Genomic DNA, 18123 nt, shown 5'->3' on the forward strand with positions numbered 1-18123 from the left:
CTTTGGGATGAATATATATTCATAGTGAAAAATATAATGACTTTTAATATTATACTATGTTAAAAATATACTGAAAGTTAGTCAAAGCCATTGTTATTTTTATTCAATCTTTTTCTCCTTCTCTATTTTTTTGATTATGATTGTTTTAGGTATTAATGGCTATGTTCAATATAGGCAAGGCTTTATGTTGTAATTAAATAGCATAATTAAAGCCATGATAAAACAATGGCAATTTAAAATAATCTGGGAAACTAATAAGACTGAGGATTTTATGAACAGAAAAATAATATAATAATAATATATTAAAAGCTAACAAAAAGATGAAAGGGTCATTCTGGCCTATCACTGTATGTGTGATATCGGAAATGTAAGTAACTTTTAATTAATTTATTTATTTATTTAAGCAGTGTACTATAGCAATGTTTGTGTTATCCTGTATATAAGCTGTGTTCAACCTATACTATGGATATGCATATTTTGCTCAAATTTCTGAATGTCTGTAAGTGTGTAGTAGAGTGTGCAGTAACACCATCTGTTTTGTCATGTTCTCTATTGTATACGTTACATATGTAAGCACATACCTTATTAATTGTTCATCCTATAGTGTAAGTTTTTGCATGTTAAAACAAAATAAATAATTTTATGGGGGAAAAATGAATGGCGTGACTGCAGCCAATCACTGTGTCTTGCCCCCTCATGCAGAAATAGAAAGGGGAAGTGAGCGAGGCCTTATTTTGTTCTGAAGAGGAAAAGCAGCCTTAATGGAAAACACATGACACCAGCATGCGGCACAGTGGACAGTACCGCGGGGTGACCTGCAGGGGTCAGTGTGACTCTGTGAGACAGAGCGGAGTCATGAGTCACTCCGAGCACACCCCACCCCCAACATACCCCCCAAACAACCCCCCTACTGCGGCCCCTTCACTGTTTATTCTCATAGAGTTAAATAAGCCCTCAGCACTGAACCCTCTCATACTGAACCCTTTCAATCTGCAGAGGGGCAAGACTTAAAGCCAGAAACAAGAGCTCAAGTTCTTTATGTGTGTGAGGATTTTTAGGAATAGACTATTTATATCTAATATCATCAGTACTAATAATCTAATATTATCTATCTATCTATCTATCTATCTATCTATCTATCTATCTATCTATCTATCTATCTATCTATCTATCTATCTATCTATCTATCTATCTTTTGTCAGAAACATGTAAAGAACTATTTTATGTGGCAGTGATTTTCATATTGTACACATTTCCTTAACTGATTGCAAGGAGGTTACGTTTGCACTGTATATAGAAGATAATGTAATATAAGGCTGCATGTAAAGGTGAAGGGGGATGCTTAACATTTGTAAAACAATATAATAATGAATAAAGAAAATATTGAGCATCACTTTAAATGGTGCTGTCTGTTTACAAATAAAAAACTCAAGTTGTTATGTAAGAACTATGAATCTAAATCATAAAGGAGAATTGCTCATATATTTAAAGAACATAAAAAAAATTATAATATCGCCCAGCACTAATTCAGGCACATATATAAAGGATTATATTAACCTCTTTTTAGATTACCATCTGAATTTGATTTATCTCCAAAAAGATAGTTAGCTTAGCATAGTTTACTGTTTAAATATTTTAATATTATGAGAATATATGAGATTTTAGCCATACTGCCCAGCCAGACACTATATAATTATGTACAGGGTATATGTTTATAAATATTTATTTGTATGTATTGTTTAATGCATATATTTTTTTCATTAGTAGTTATGGTCCATGTTATATTATTTGAAAAAAGTCTGAATATTGTATATATACATACTGAAACTACTACATATACATTTATATATATATATATATATATACATATATATATATATATATATATATGTATATATATATATATATATATATATATTTTTTTTTTTTTTTTTTTACTTCAGTATGAGCTTTTTCCACACTAATTTGTTCCAGAGCAAAAATCTGACGCAGTCGGAAGAAGGAAAAAAAAATCCTGAGCCACTGCAGAGCAGTAGAGCAGTCCGCTATGGCGGAGTGTGTGTGTGTGTGTGTGGAGTGAGTGTGTGTGAGAGAGAGAGAGGTGGGGGGCAGAGGGGCAGTTTTACACTGTAAGAGAGGGAGGAGAGAGAGAGAGGAGGGGAGGGGGAGGACACGGCGTTTCCTCTCCGTAACACACACACACGCAGACTGCTGGAAGAGAGCGAGAGAGGGAGGGAAAAGAGGGGGAGAGAAAGAAAGGAAATTGAGGAGCAAAAAAAAAAGCCCACCACGATTCGACTTCTTTGTTTTAGAAAATCGCTTGTTAAGGCGAAGGGAGGACTGAAGCGATGACCAACCTTTCCTCATGACAGCCATCTTTACAGCCGAAGGTGGTGTGGTGTTTTTTTGGGATTTCCCCCCCTCCTTCTTCTTCCAGGCTAATTTATTTTTTTGGGGGAAGATCGGGAAGAGCGTAGAGGAGAGAAAATAAGGCGCTGCTGCTGCTGCTGGTGTAGCTGATCTAACCCCGCACTGTGAGGTAGGATGTGGACCGTGTGAGGGGAATTAGCCTGACTGCAGACCCGGAGAACAGGGGGAATCTCGGAGCGGGAGCGGGTGTGAGGTGTATAGCGGTCATATCTCTTATTTTTTTAATCGTCGTAGCGTTTTCGCTTCTATCGCTCCCACGCTGTGTGTGGTTTGCTGGTAGTGGTCTGGAGGAGTATTGACTCCTGTGTTTTCCTCTTTTCCTCCTCCTTGGCTCTGCTGCAGAGGCTGAGGCGCTGCTGTTCTGTTTTGAAGCTAATCTTCCTCTCGTTTTTTTTGCGATTGCTGTTCAGGCCCGGCATGAATTGGCACCAAATGTCACATTAAATCCGACTCCAGCTCGCTTTAGCTTCGACTCTGTGCCGGTAGAGGTGGTTTTAGAGCGATATCCAGCGGTTCTGAGGAGACTAGGGCTGGTTTTAATGCGTCAGTTTCGCCCGTGTTATTTTTTTAAGCTGCATTAGCTCCGCCGAGGCGCCGCTCGACCTCCGAGGAGAACCAGGAGAGAGTTAGACCGACTTAAGTCGTTTTAGGAGCGAGAAAAAGGGGGGCAAACAGCTCGTAAGGAGATTTCAGATTAGCCCACCCTAGCTGGAAGACCGTGGGCGGACTTCAATGTTAATGTCGACCGACGTTGCATCCATCATGTTACCCGTGGCTCGGGGGATAATGGACCGGGACAGGGAGCTGGACTCGGGCGCAGCGGGGCACCAGGGCCCGGCTGCTGGAGCCTCCACCGTCCGCGGGATGAAGCGCGGAGACCCGGAGCCTGATGGGCAGAGCGCCGCTGCCCTGGGGGACCCAGTGGGGGCTGAATGCAAAAGACCACGCATGGACGGCAACGCAGGAGACATGGGCCAGGTAAGATGGAGGGGGTTAGCCAGCTCATGGAGAACTTTAAATCTTTCATTCATTCATTCTCTCTTTCTTTCTTTAAGTCTAGCTAAACCTCACCACAGTTTTCTCCCCACTGCAGCATAGCCTAGCTAACCTACCTCATTCAAACGATCAGCTCACATCCAAACCCTTTGTCAGGAGGTTAAAACCACGCTCTCTTACAGCAGACACGGGTAATTTAAAGAGCAAAATCACAGAGTCTTTAAATTTTTATTCAAATTTATTTAGACCCTTTAGTGGTTGACCTAAGACAAGCTCTTGCAGTCAGTCTTCTACTCCTCCTGTACTGTTGTTCCCCACTGCAGTAAACCTCATTAAAACTGTTAGCTAGAACACATCCAAGGCCTTTATAGGGTTAAAAAGAGACATCTGGAAATGATGAGAAGCTTCACGGTTGGAGCAAGAGACAGTGAAAACACTCATTTTTATTATTTTAGACCAGTGTTTTTTGTCTTATAATCATGCATTTGGAACAGGAACCAAATCACTGCACATAAAAAATAAGATCTGGAAATAATATATAAGCTATGGCAGGAGAGAGGTGCAGTAAAAGCAAGACTGGAAAACTCATTTTTTTTTATTTTAGACCAGAGCCACATGAGCTGCTCACTGTACCTAACTCAAACTATCAGATTTCATCTAGCTTTATCTAGCTTATGGAGGTAGGGAGCTGAAACACTATTCACTGTTCAGGTTTGTTTAGAAGAGCTTTAGGTTCAGCAATGGGAAGCAGTTGGAAAATCTGACTCATCATCTGGATTTGTATTATTTTCAACCACTGGTTCCCCCAGCCTTCCTCTTGGAGTCTCCCTGCACTGCACATTGTATCCCTGCTGCAACAAGACCTCCTCTCATTGAAGCTATCAGATCATATCCCAACTCTTCATAGGGTTAAACTAGTGCTGGTGCAGAGCTAGAAAGGAAAGAATGTGCAGAGCGCAAGTACAGAATGGGGGGGGAAACTTAACAAAGTAGCTTTTAACTTTGCAGGACCTTTATAAGGTTAAAATGCAAAGCTGTGACCTGAAAATATTTGAAATGTGTGGACTGTAGTTGGACTGTAGGCGTGAGATAGGGAAACACTAAGAGAATATGACTCATCATCTTATTTTTTAGTGTATTAGAGCAGTGTTTCCCCACAGTTTTGGTGTCCTTGCACTGCACAGCTTAGTATTTTTTTTCCAGTGCCGCAAAGCTCAATTGAATCAGAAGTTCATTACAGACTCCTTATTGGGCTTTAAAATGGTGTGCTGAGGCTGGCAAGGGTCTATAAAGTGCAGTATGAAGGAGCTGGACTGAGAAAGGGCTTGTATATCTATCCTGGTCATAATAATTTATGTATTGAGATCATGCTATACAGGTTAATGTCAGAGTTTGGGTTTTAGAGGAAAATATCAAGAAAGAAATGCTCAGTAATGGTCTACAGGATCAGTTCATTGTTTGCACCAATAAGTTTGTGTATTGGTAGGACAATGCAGAATAAAAAAAAAATGTGTTGCAAGATATATACACATCCAAGGGATTTATAGGGTTAAAAAGAGACATCTGGAAAAGATAAAAAGGTTCATGGTTGGAGCAAGACAGTGAAAACACTCAATTTTATTATTTTAGACCAGATATTTTTCAAACACACCCTTTATCTGGATATTTTTTTAATGCATACATAATCCAGCAGAAGCACAAGATTCTTTAAAAACTTGAATTCAGATACTGTCCCATACTGAGTACTTGGGACTAACACTCTGTAATGGAATAGTTAGTTGGTCAGTATTTTTTTTAAGCACAGAGGTATCTACAATATGCTCTTAAAAAAATCGCAGTATGATACATTTTGTCATATTAACCAGCTCTGTATCACAATACTGGGGATTACCGTTCATATAATTGTGATAATCTAAGCAAGGCAATAAAAGTTTATGAAAACTGTAGACGGTGGAATCTATTCACAGAGTACAACACTGATATCTATTAGACTGGCTTTAAATGCAACTCTGCAGTTTTTTAAATGTAGATATTTTTATACACCCCTGCCAGTAAGGTCTACGAAGGTGTCCCATTCGTTTACCAAGCACATGTTTGATGCACCTCTCCTCTGCCTCTATTCACATTAAATAAACAGTCCAAAATAAGCGCCTTGAGTGCTGTGCCCAGCCGGAACAGAGCGCTGCTCCGAAGTGGGTTAAAACGTTATCGTTTTTACCAGCCGCCTCTGCCTCCTCAGCATTCTGAAAGAAATTGCTCCACATGCGAGTGGGTCCAATGGATTTTCTCTGATTTTATTTATTACAGCAAAATCTGGAGCCTCTATGGGGAGAGAAGGCGAGGGAATTACTGGAGCAAATAATTGTATTAAAAATGATGTGTTTCCCCCCACCATCGCTGTCCTGATCTGAAGCTGCTTTGCGCCGGCTGCATATGAGCATGACCCATGGCAGAATCTTCAGATGCATTACACATTTGTGTGTCTGTCTGTGTGAGTGGGGGGTTGGGAGGAAAAGAAAGCAGACGGGAGGGGAGGGGCAAGGAAAAGAGAAGAAGTGGGGGTTACAGGGGGGCATATTTTGAGTGGCGTTTTCAGACTAGCGTTCTGCCACCGGCACTGACAGTTCAGCATCTCCGCGGCCGTGCCACATGCGATATTTCATCATTCGCCTCGTTCTCCCGCTATCTCTCACACTGCTCATCTGAGGCCTTTGTCAAAACTCCATCAGACAACAGCGATTAGTCACTAGGGCTAACTTGGCCTGGCCTCAATGCTGGTAGTTTTCTATTGGTGTCAACATAATGCAGTGTAAAAGGCCACTGGTATACTTATATTTCGGTTTTAGAGTAGTCTGAAAAGATTACTGTTTTTGCTGAAACTGATACTGACTACAACAAAAGAAATATCATTTTTTTTGGTCTATCATGGGCCATCCTTCGTTATGCCTTCTTTAAGACAGATATGTATTTCATAGTATTACAAGTGCCAGGACAGGCAGGGAAAATGATTGTAGATCTCACAAACCGTAACGCATATTTAGATCACAAAAATAGTTACTATAAAAAAAAGGTTGCTTCTGGTAAAGTCCTTTTAAGACTATTTATATAGTAATGCAATTTTAGCCCCGCCTCTTCACATTGAAGTTATAAAGAGTGTTTCAGCCAGAGGGCTTCTTGAACGAGGCAGCCAATCAAAACAGTCCAACAGTCTTGACTGCAAGACTCCTGATAACTTTAGTGTGAAGATAAATGCTAAACTAGATTCTAAAACTACAGTTGACTATATTAAAGTTATATAAGCTTCTAATTATGCAACAGCATTTGTTTCCAGACATCACAATAAAACAACAAATATTTTTAAATATACTGTTTTTGCAAGTGTGCGTTTAAGATATTTATGCATGCAACCTCATTTAAAGGTAGTCTATCCTTATACTCTAGAAGTCCTGTCTAAGACCTGTAAATTTTGCATATACCTTAGTTTTGTGATTTCACAGAAAAAAAAAAAAAACATGCATGGTAATCGAGTAGGAAATTTCAAGGCCTAAACTACTGACATGCTTACTGGTGGTCATAAGCTTACATTACGTGTTAGTGACATTAGCCTAAACAATAAAAGGTGATGAACTTCATTAAAAGGGAAAAGACGTGTTATATAAATTATATCAATTAAAGCCAGGCTATCACTTTAAATGCCTAATTTAAGGTGTAAAAGGACATTAGATTTTACTATAGTATAGTATAGTAAAGAATATTACATTTGATGAGTATTGCTCAGTGCTAGGCTGTGCAAAGAAGAGGCGTTTGCTCTTCCCGTCATGAAGAAAGCTCTCTAAATATCTTCCATCCAGAGAGAACGAGAGCATGCAAGAGAGGCCGGATGAGTGCTGGAGGATGTTTCAAACTCCAAAGTGCTTCTAGCCTAATGCATTATTTAGCATTTGACTGGCTTAAGCCATCCATCTGACTTCAAACGCTCTCTTCCTTTCTGTCCCTGTCTCCATCGGCCCACGGCTGCTGGGTAATTGAGATGCGTGTGTGTGTGTGTGTGTGTGTGTGTGTGAGTGTGTTGTGCTGTCTAATGGCTCGTTGTCCCAGCCTAATGGTGCTAAAGCTTCTCAGTACACCTCCTCCAAACTGCAGGCAGAGACACTCCTTGGCTCTTATACATTTTACCTTTAATGTAGTTGATCATTCAGGATGTATGTTGGGGCTGAGGTGTTGCTTCTTTTGTTGTGCAGTGCAGCTAAGTGGCTTATGTTGCTGTGTTTTAATGTAATAATAAAATCAGTAGATTAAAGGGCCATGAAATAAAATCTATCTTTCTGCTATTTTATATGGAGCACTTCTTCTTATAGAGCTGAGTGGTATTGTGTTTAAAGAAAAAAAAAACAGTTATTCTTCAAGTATATGAGCAAGTTTTGATTGATTTAGATTTTTTTTAGTTCTTGCATAATTGAAAAAGGTGGTTTTATTTCGTTTTGTATGTGCCAAAATATGTTGCTTGCAACAAACAACTTCACTGAGAGCGTTCAAATATGCAAACTGTTTTATAAACTTATTTTCAAAACCATGTAAGCATAATAAAACAAATATTTAATTTATCTGTTTAGTTTACAAGCAGTTTTAATATTGAGCAAGGTGCAAAACTAATCTTCTTATATTACAGATTATCCCGCTTAGAAAATCACATTAAAATGAAATGCGAATAAAATCTCCCAGCAATAGTATGATCATAATATTACTACATTAAGAGTCCATAAAATCAAATTCATTACATTTTTAAAACAAATTTTTATTTAAACACGTATAACTTTAAAATGAATATACATGGAAAATTGCAAAAATAGCCTTTTTCATAATGAATATTGTTGTTACGTAACATAACTAACACAGTTACATTTAGTAACTCGACCATATTATGCTGAAGTTATATTGCGTGTTTAGACGGGACTGCTGAACAGTTTTGGTTGCTTTTTTAGTCTAAAAGGCAGTTAAAGTTCATTTTTAATTTGTCTATCTTTCTGGCTCTGTATCTCAACACAAAACAGATGGACATAGAACTGTGTGTGTGTGTGTGTGTGTGTGTGTGTGTGTGTGTGTGTGTGTGTGTGTGTGTGTGTGTGTGTGTGTGTGTGTGTGTGTGTGTGCGCGCTGTGGCCGTATAGCCCAAAAATGGTATTGATCTGAAGCTGAGAGGGCGGTCTGGAAACTTGCCTGCGGCGGAAAAAAGAGTGAGTGAGAGAGATGAAGATAAAGAGAGCAAGAGAGAGAAAAAGAGATGGTGAACTACAGAATTGTAGCCAGAAATAAAGGTAAAATCAGTCAGAAAGAGAAGCATTTTACTTTTCAGGGATTGAGAAATAGAGGAGACTCACAGGAGAGGAGGAGGATGAGGAGAAAGAAGAAGAGGAGGAGGAGGAGGAGGAAGATCATGGAGTGCAGAGTGTGGTGCTAGAGCAGCAGGAGGCCGGGTACAAACCTCTTACTCCACATAGATGTCAGACCATGTTAAGCAGAAACGACTTGCACATGAAATCTGAGGGAATATGCTGAACGCAAGCTTTCTGCTCTGACCTCAGCTTAGAACACAATGTAGACCACTTACGCCAGGCTGTTTGTGTTAGGAATGGAGAGATGTGAACATTACCCAAACAACCCTGCTTTACAACATTGGCAGTATTGTTAAAGGGGAATTCCACCCAATTAAAAATTCAGCTAAATTGATATAAACAAACTTGCTAAGTGTGTGTGGTGTTAAATGGGTTATTGTGTAAAAATATGCCAGCAGATAAATAACTATGTGTGTGTGTGTGTTTGTGTGTTTGTGTGTTTGTGTGTTTGTGTGTTTGTGTGTGTGTGTGTGTGTGTGTTTGTGTGTGTGTAGATAGATAGAGGTGTAAATAGAGAAAGGTGTAAATCTGAAGAATTAAGTTCTAATTTTAGAACAGTCTTATTTAGAACGTCCTATATGTATACTATAAATGGGTTCTTTCTTAATAGAATGGAGCATTTTACGCTAAACCACACCCATTAATTGACTTAGCTTGAATCCTAACCATTTAATTAAGCACATATTTATAATACATTTATGTTATAATGTCCCATTGATGACTTTCTTGCAGTCTTTGCTCTCTGTAAAAAAATATATTTTGTGATTGTTTACACCAGGGTGTTTTTCTATTTTGGATAGAACAGTGTAAAACCTCCAAAAATCAGTTTGTAGTTTTTTTGTAAACACACTGATGTAATTTGTATATTTATTTATTTATTTATTAACCAATAGTAACATTTGAAAAAATAATAATTTAATTAACTATGAAAAACAAATTCTATTAAGCTATTTCATTTTGAAAAAATATTAATAATGAATAATGAAAATATTTACCTAGCATGTATATTCAGTTAAACCTAATAAATGCTCTCTTTGTACTGAAACTAAAAACGGTCAGTAGGTAATATTTCTTGACCCACACCTTCACATTTATAGCTATGTGAATATTTTCCTTAGTTAATTTTTCTTTTTTTTAAACTTGAAATTGAATAGTGAATGGATATCTAACCGTTATTTCATATGGTCTGCCACATTAACACCATTAACTGTTCTGTCTCTTTTTATGTAGATTTGATTCACTTCACACCATCCCCCTTTTCCCCCAAACACACACACACACACACACACACACACAGACACACTTCGTCTCGCACAAGCTGATTTGCCCTATCACTAACAGTAAAGCGGCTTTTTGTTGTGCTAACAAGATCGGGCCTCGTTTAGGAGTGAGCATTAAGCACTCTGATCCCTTATGCACTCAGACAGATGGGTGGGGGTGGATTTTTCTCTCTTACACACACACACACACACAGACTGTAGATCTCTCTCTCTGATAACACTTACACTTACCGCTGCGCGTGTGCACACATTCTTTCCTATGTGGCAGTTTTATAATGCTTGGGATGACCCGTTAACCTGCAGATAATGTACACTGTCACCTTCGAACTGTGGTTAAGGTTTCCTTGCCGTCCGTTACGTCCCATAAACCCCTCTTTTTCCAGCAGCCGAGGCTCCTTATTGAACAAGGAATCATGGAAAATTAAGATTGTGCATCACACCGGGACCGGGCATGAGGGGTTATGGGGGCGGGGGTCCTTATTATGAGGAGTGGGGTGATGGTGGTCGTTTTGATTATCGGCTCTAACGCACTGCAGTTCATCCCAAGGCCTCCTTTAATTGCCCTTATGGGATTGTGCGCACATGCGTAACCATGGCAACCTTGACCTTTGACCCTGTGGGTTGAGCAATAAATCGGGGTGTGGTGATGATGAAGATTGCGACAGACAATGGAATGAGCTCATTCAGACAGAAATACACACACACATACACACACGCTGAACCATTAATTAGACCCTGGATTTCTCTTGGATGCCATTGGATTTCATTTTTTTTTTGTTTTGCCAGAGGTTAGATATAATTTCTTTTTATAAGATTAGTAATAGTATTTGATATGTTTTGAAACCAATCCAGTTTCACCAATCCAGTTTCAATGGTTTGGAAGCTTATACATAACTACATAGCACTACACCATGTAAGCTGTATGTTAACACAAGCTACTGCATGGAACCTTCTTTACATATAGAATTTGACAACCAATATTATTCACTTCAGGTTTACCCTATTCATTTGTTTACCGTCGCCACATGGAGTTATAAAGCAGTGACTTTAGTAAGTAAAATTGAGGGACAAGTCTTAGGGAGGTTAGAGCTCCTTTTTTCAATAAAATATAGATATTTGCCAGCTGTGTTGGATCATCTAGCAGTAATTCCAACAATCTGTAATCTGTTTTTCACACTCCACACTCTAAAGCATTTCTTTGTGGGTGGTAATGATCGTGACCAGCTGCATCTGGCTTGAATTTCTTATTTATACAGAGAAGCGTCTCTGGCAGAAATCAGATCCACATTCAACCCAGGATGCCCCACACACATGTCCTGCAAGTTAATGCAGCATTCTTTAGCTTCCATATGACAGGAAAAGTAATGGGACACCTAGGTATATCCTCAAAAGGTTTAAATTATTGTAACGCACTAGAAACTAGAGACCGACCGATATGGGTTTTTCTAAGGCCGATGCCGATACCGATCATTAGTGGTCAGAGTCAGCCGATGGCCGATGTGACCTGCCGATTTTTAGGGCCGATATGCTATCGTATTATATTTATTTGGCATGCTTAAAATCATACTAGTAAGAGGAGGCACAACAGTTGTAAACTTCACACAATTTATTGAAAATAAGGTTAGCATTTTATAGTGACTTTAATGTTACTATATCACTATATGTAAATAAAAAAAATATTAATTTTATTTAGATTGTATTATCCATAACATTTTATTTTATTCATTATATAACATATGTTCTATATACACTATATATTCATGTTTATAGTAGAAATATGATGTTGGCTATTATATAAAATTTACTGTAGGGCCTACTAATTAACAAATGTATGACTTGTTGCAGTCTGTTAGTCTATTAATTATTCATTTTAATATGTTTAACAGAGTGCAAGAAGACTTCCATAATGTGACAACTTTAGATAGTTACTCCAAAACGGCAAAGCTCATTTCTTCTTCAACTCCATGCAGTTGAAAACGAATGGACATGGGAGGACAATGTTATAAAATGTTCACATTAGGGCTGCAGCTATTATTTTACAAAAATGGGTGACGTTTAAATTAAGAATAAAATTATAAATAATGCAAAAACAGACAGGTGCTGTAATTTAAATATAGCTTTATCTGTTTTTTTATTTCTTCTTCAAATGAGCTCCTTAGCCAGAGAAACGCGTCTCATCAGCTGTACTGGAGGTTCGGTGCGTGAGCGGAAAATGAGTTGAGAAAGCTGAAGAGCGCGGACTTTATAGGTTCAGGATAAAATGAGCTTTTATCAGAAAAGTCTGGAGGGGGTTCTAAAGTAGAACCCGACAAAACAGAAAATTCTGCTCATCGTTTCATTTAATATCTAACAGCGCAAACCGCTTTAAACGGGTGAGTTTTACAGCAGAACAGCAGGAGGCGGCATGATTTAATGTCTGTTTGTAGTGAAGGAAAAAGGGATGTTTTATTTTAACTCCATTATTTTAGAAACTATTTGTTTTATTAATTCGTTTACAATAAAGCTTATTTATATACAGTGTTGGGAGTAACAGCGTTAAAACTAACGGCGTTACTAACGCCGTTACTTTTTTTCAGTAACGAGTAATCTAACTAATTACTATGACTGTAACTATAACGCCGTTACCATTTCCGACACCCCGTTACTGCACGTTACTTTAGCAGCTCTATGAACTTTTTTTTTTTATTTCGCTTTGCCCTGGTTAACCCCTCCTCTGTCCGGTGAACTTGAGCTTCTGGCCGCTGTGCCTGTAGGTTTACGTGGTTTGGCGTGGTGAAGTGAGGCACAATTGTGACGATTTGCGTGCTCTAATCAATTCAGTGATTGCCGTGGACAACCCAAGTTCCGAATTAAGGACGTTAAGCTCTTTTTAGCTGCTCCGGTTTTTGTGGTGCTGCTGCTTTCTATTTTAGAGCTTAGATTCTCTGCCCGAATCCCACCTGACCTGAGGACCGACCCGAAATCAGGCTCCTATTTTTATTTTATATAAAGCTCTGGTGTGATAATCACAATGTTGCTAAGTAACCAATTATTATTGTTCACTAAAGCAAACGAAATAGCGAAAATTGAAAGTGAAAAACATTTGTGTTAACTGAATCTAATAAAAACGGTAATTAAAAGGAAAAACATAACTATCTCGAACTGTATTTTGTGTTTATAAAACTAACTAAAACGAACTGAAATTACTGATAGAATACCCTCATTTTTGTGTTTAATTTATTTATAAGCGCTGTTGTACAGCGGAGTTGTACAGCGGGAGTTGTTGTGCCGAGCGCGCGGCACTCGTGGTCCGTTAGTTCTTGTGTAAAGCGCTCGCGCTAGCAAGCCCACCCTAAAATGAACAGAAAAAATAAAAACAAAATAAAATTAAACTATAATAAAAATGAAAACTGTAATCACGTAGCTCTGGGCGCACGTGAACGCCTCCGCGTTTGACTTGCAGCATTGTGTGTAGCTGTTCTTAAAAATCATTTAAATTAAATAATAGTTCTATGCTTCTATGTTACAGTGTTAATTAACATAATTCTGATTATATTTCGCTCATTCAATCAGCCCGAAAACAGACAGTTTATGGGGCGGATCGGGTCAGGCTCATAATGACAGTTTACGGTTCGGGCTTGGGCAGAATGTGCACGGGCTCCGGCTGGGTCGGATTTTTTGGGCATGATCTAAGCTCTATTCTCTTTTGGTGAAGCTGTTATATTAATACCATTTTAACGGGCATTAAATTGTTGTTTTTGTCCATTATTTTGTTTTATATATACATATTTCTTTTGAGTGTGGCTTGGTTTGTTAAATTTCATCCCCAGACGCGTTTTTCCGCTTTTTTCAGTATTACAAGTTTTAGTAATTTTCTTTGGTTGTGTGGAGAATTTCGTTTTATTTTTTTGAAATTCGTTAGATTATATTTTTGTCAACATTTTGGGTTTATTTTCGTTTGTTATTTTTTGTTATTTTTCTAATAATAATAGTAAATGCATAATTGATTTCCTTTTTTTGACGGGCGAATAATAAAAAGTAACGCGATAGTTACTTTTACTGGTAACTAATTACTTTTATAGTGGAGTAACTCCGTTAGTAACTCAGTTACTTTTTTGGAGAAGTAACGAGTAACTATAACTAATTACTTTTTCAAAGTAACGTGCCCAACACTGTTTATATATAAGGAGAAGTACAGTCCTCTAATAATCCTGACTAACCAGTAATTATTATTTCAGCGCAGCTGATGCTGCGAATATCCTTAAACAGTTTTAGTCCTGCCCTTTTTCATTTCGTCTAAAAATAATTTAAATACTGAAAATATCAAGTGTTAATTTGATTTTATTTACTTAGATTTTCGTTTCTGAAGAAGAGACGTCAGTTATTTTATACTAGAGCTTATAGATAGGGCTTGCCTTGCATAGTCAGGGCGCATTCCAAATGCACTCCTGCCATCAACTAAGCATAGTTTCGTTTGGAGAGAAATGCTACAACACCTTTTTCAGTAAATGAAGCAACATCACAGATTACTAATCATGAGAGAAAATATAGACTTTGGGACACTGGATTGTAAAAATGGATGCCTTACCCATTGAAAGTCTTGCTCACTCTTGAAACCTTGCGCTGCGTTCCAAGTAGCTGCCCGCAGATGTGCCGGATTAAAATCGGCGCGGCCAAATAAGAAAATCGGCCGATGCCGATTGATAAAAAAATAACAAAAATCGGCCGATTAAATCGGCTGGCCGATCGATCGGTCGGCCTCTACTAGAAACCATTTGTTTAACATGATATACACTTTTATTGCTTATATTGGAAAATAAAGTATTTTTCCATTAAGCTGAGGAACCCAAGAAAAATGCATCCAAATGATTCTTTAAATTGTCATAGTTGCACTGCAGTTACTAAAAAACTTTAAAGAACCATTTAACCAGGCAAAACATCCAAGTGATTCTGTGAATTTTCCTGATTCTGGGTGCCTTTACTAAAGAAGACTTGAGGATCTTAAGTGTGTAAACATGGTAAAAGGTATGTAGTCCAGCTAAAAGACAGCACAGCTCTCTTAAAGGTCAGTAATATTAATCGATACTCTATACACAGTGATCTAGGCTTCTTGTTAGCACAGTTCTAATTATGTCCAGTCGCTTCCATTAATTATTACCAACATTAGCTTCAGTGTAGGCTTTCACATGCAGCTTGTTTGTTTGAGTAAACCTCATCCTGGATAAAGATCTGACGCTCTGGGTTGTGTTAAACGCTGTGTGAATTTGGTGGAATATTTGGCACAGAGCTTCCTTTCAGTCTCTTGCACGGAGTCGGTCAGGAAGGCTGAAGGAAAGGTGGTCTGAGGGAAGGGGGGCAGGTGAGTGTGAGAAGAGAATGTGTGCTAATAGAAACCATATGGCTTCAGTGTTCCAGAGTTGGAGGGAACGCAGTGGAAGTGTTCGTTTAAAGGCGTCGGCAGCTGAAAAGAAACAAACAGGGAGTTTGATCGCTCCTTAACAGCGGCTGGAAATGGGCAACACAGAGCGGCACACACTTCCCCCGTACACTCGCGCCTTGTTCTCTTAAGTGCCCTGCCCTTCTCAACTTGTACCTCTTTGCTCGGTTCCTTCTCTACCTCCATCAGGCCCTATCCTATTCCCCTCTTCCCCTCCTCCATCCTCCCTGCCCCCCTTTCCTTTCACCATCTGTTGACTTGTAGTCTTCTGCACTCTCTTTCCCTCTCTCTCTCTCTCTCTCTCTCTCTCTCTCTCTCTTTCCCTCTCTCTCTCTCTCTCTCTGTCTCTTTCCCTCTCTCTCTCTCTCTCTCTCGATTTACCTGGGTGTGCTCTTTTATGGTTGTTGGAACAGAAGGAGCTCCAGCAGGAAGTAGGGGGCCTCCAGACTGGACTGCTGCTTTCTTTATACTGGACATTTTTACACACACACACACACACACACACACACACACTTGCATGCAGTTACTGAGGCCTGACCGATGTATCGTTTTCTCAATCGTTATTAGGTTTCCAAAAAATATCCTCACTAATTGAAATCCCAACATTTTAGAAATGATCACACTTAGTATCCGTCTGTCTGTTTTTCTTGTTCTCTCTGTCTCTTTACTTTCTTTCTGTCTCTTTCACATGGTCTCTCGCATAAGGCATCTGTCTTTTTTTGCTCTCTCCATTTCTGTTGGAGTGTGAACATTTCTCTTTTAATCTCTCTTAACTTTTTAGTGTATATTATGTGTTGGGAGCAGTGATTTTTGGCCTGGTTTGGGTGTATAATGGACCGGTAACAGTTGGGCCTGATCAGCTCAGGTCCAAGTTTGGGTTTGTACAGTTTTATTGTAGTTTATCAAGTTATAAATTTGTAGCTCTTCATAAAAGCAATCTGATCTGGGTCAGACCCCATTTTTTTTCTCTCTCTCTCTCTCTCTCTCTCTCTCTCTCTCTCTCTCTCTCTCTCACTCACACTTACACACTCACATACACATACACACACACACACACAAGCTTCAACCTCAGATGTTTAGAGTGTGAGTGGAAAGCCAGAAGGCGGGAGAAAGTAAGTGTGTGTGCGCGCATGTGCTTGGGAGGGGATGGAGTTCTCAGATCCTGAAGGAAATTAAAGCGCATGCCTCTGCTTATGTATGACTCACTGTCTCTGTTCTCCGTCTTTTTGCTTCTCTTCATTGCTTTTGCTCTCTATCTCTCTCTCTCTCTCTCTCTCTCTCTGTTACTCACTCTTGCTCTCTCTGTTCTTGCCCTCTTCTTTCTTTCTTTCTTTCTTTCTTTCTTTCCCTTACTTATATACTATATTCTTCCTCTCTTTATCTTTCTTTCCATTCTTCTATTTCCACTCACTTTTTGCTTTTCTTTCTTACTCTTTCTGTCTCTTTCTTTCGTTGTTTTCTTTTTTCTCTCTTTTTCCTCTTTGCTTCATTGTTTCTTTTTCTTTTCCATGTCTCTGTCGTTCTCCCTCCCCCTCTCCCTTCCCCCCTTTGGCCTGGTTTGCCTCCAAGACATTCCACGTCTCAAATCTCTCCATCCCTCTCTCCTCTCCTCCCTCTTTTTAAACACATGCTCAGCAGATGTGTCCCTCTGCTCGGCCTCTTCTGCTCATGGTGTGTTTCACCCTGCTGACCGCACTGACTGTTTCAGCCTTTTTTAAAGCTTTATCTTGTCCAAAAGAAATTTAATTAATACAGCTTTCCAAACAGAGTCAGGTTGGCTCTGCTCTGGAGGAACCTGAAAAAACTTATCCAGACTTGGTCAGAGTTGTTTACAGGGGTAGTGAGTGGAAATCAGAAGAGTTTATTGCCACTAAAAACTACAGCACACAGTTCTGGCTCGTTACATTTGAAGTTTCATATATGGATATCCCAGTCCAATCCAGAGACTTTAGATTAGATCAAATCTAGGCATGTTTTAATGGAAATTATTGGTTATTTTAATCCAAGTCTTTGCTTTAACCACAAAGTGTTCAGAGTGCCCTCTGGTGTTCTCAAGGTGCCATTACCAGACATTACTGTCCAGCTGGCAGCACTGTAGAGAGTTCTCAGAAGGTAAATTAGAGTTTAGTTAGTGTGGAACTGCTTTACAGTGGAGCATCAAAATATGCAGGGAACCACATGCCTTTCAAAGGGCAATCACCCACAATAAAAAGTTGTTGCACATCAGTAGACACAAAATATTAATATGCATCATTCCATTATGTATTACTACACACTCACACTATTACAGTGACTTAATTAAATATTTTTTTTCTCTAATCTTTCACTTTTTCTCTTTTTATTCCATTTCTCTTTGTTTGCTTTCTTTCTCTATTCTCTTTCACCCTCTCTATTCAACTTTACCTTTTTCTCTGTCTCCCACCATGTCCTTTTTTTCATAGTTTTTCCCATTTTTTATAGTTGGTCTCTCTCTCTGTCTCTGTCTATCTGTCTATCCGGGGTGTACGGTCTGTGCTGTGCGCAGCACATACTGTTCCCCCAGGGGACGAGTGTAAAGGGACGCTGGTTCCAGCAGAGAGATAAAGGAGAGAGTGATGGGAAACATGCT

At 38.9% G+C, this 18123-nt stretch overlaps 1 protein-coding gene across 6 annotated transcripts in view; it reads left to right on the top strand.

The window, feature by feature from the left end:
- Window positions 1-2169: 2169 nt before the first annotated feature.
- The window catches only part of rbfox2 (RNA binding fox-1 homolog 2), a 75037-nt gene continuing 59083 nt past the window's right edge, over window positions 2170-18123 (top strand). For 2 of the 6 annotated variants that reach the window (XM_022675515.2, XM_049479083.1), the window contains exon 1: window positions 2170-3408. In XM_022675515.2, the coding sequence (XP_022531236.1) occupies window positions 3163-3408 (246 nt within the window). In that variant the 5' untranslated portion in view covers window positions 2170-3162. The remainder of the gene's footprint in view (window positions 3409-18123) is intronic. The other 4 variants (XM_007231332.4, XM_007231334.4, XM_022675514.2 and 1 more) reach the window with 3 other exon arrangements.

The sequence above is a fragment of the Astyanax mexicanus genome, chromosome 5, assembly GCF_023375975.1.
Source record: "Astyanax mexicanus isolate ESR-SI-001 chromosome 5, AstMex3_surface, whole genome shotgun sequence".
NCBI classification, from domain to species: domain Eukaryota; kingdom Metazoa; phylum Chordata; class Actinopteri; order Characiformes; family Acestrorhamphidae; genus Astyanax; species Astyanax mexicanus.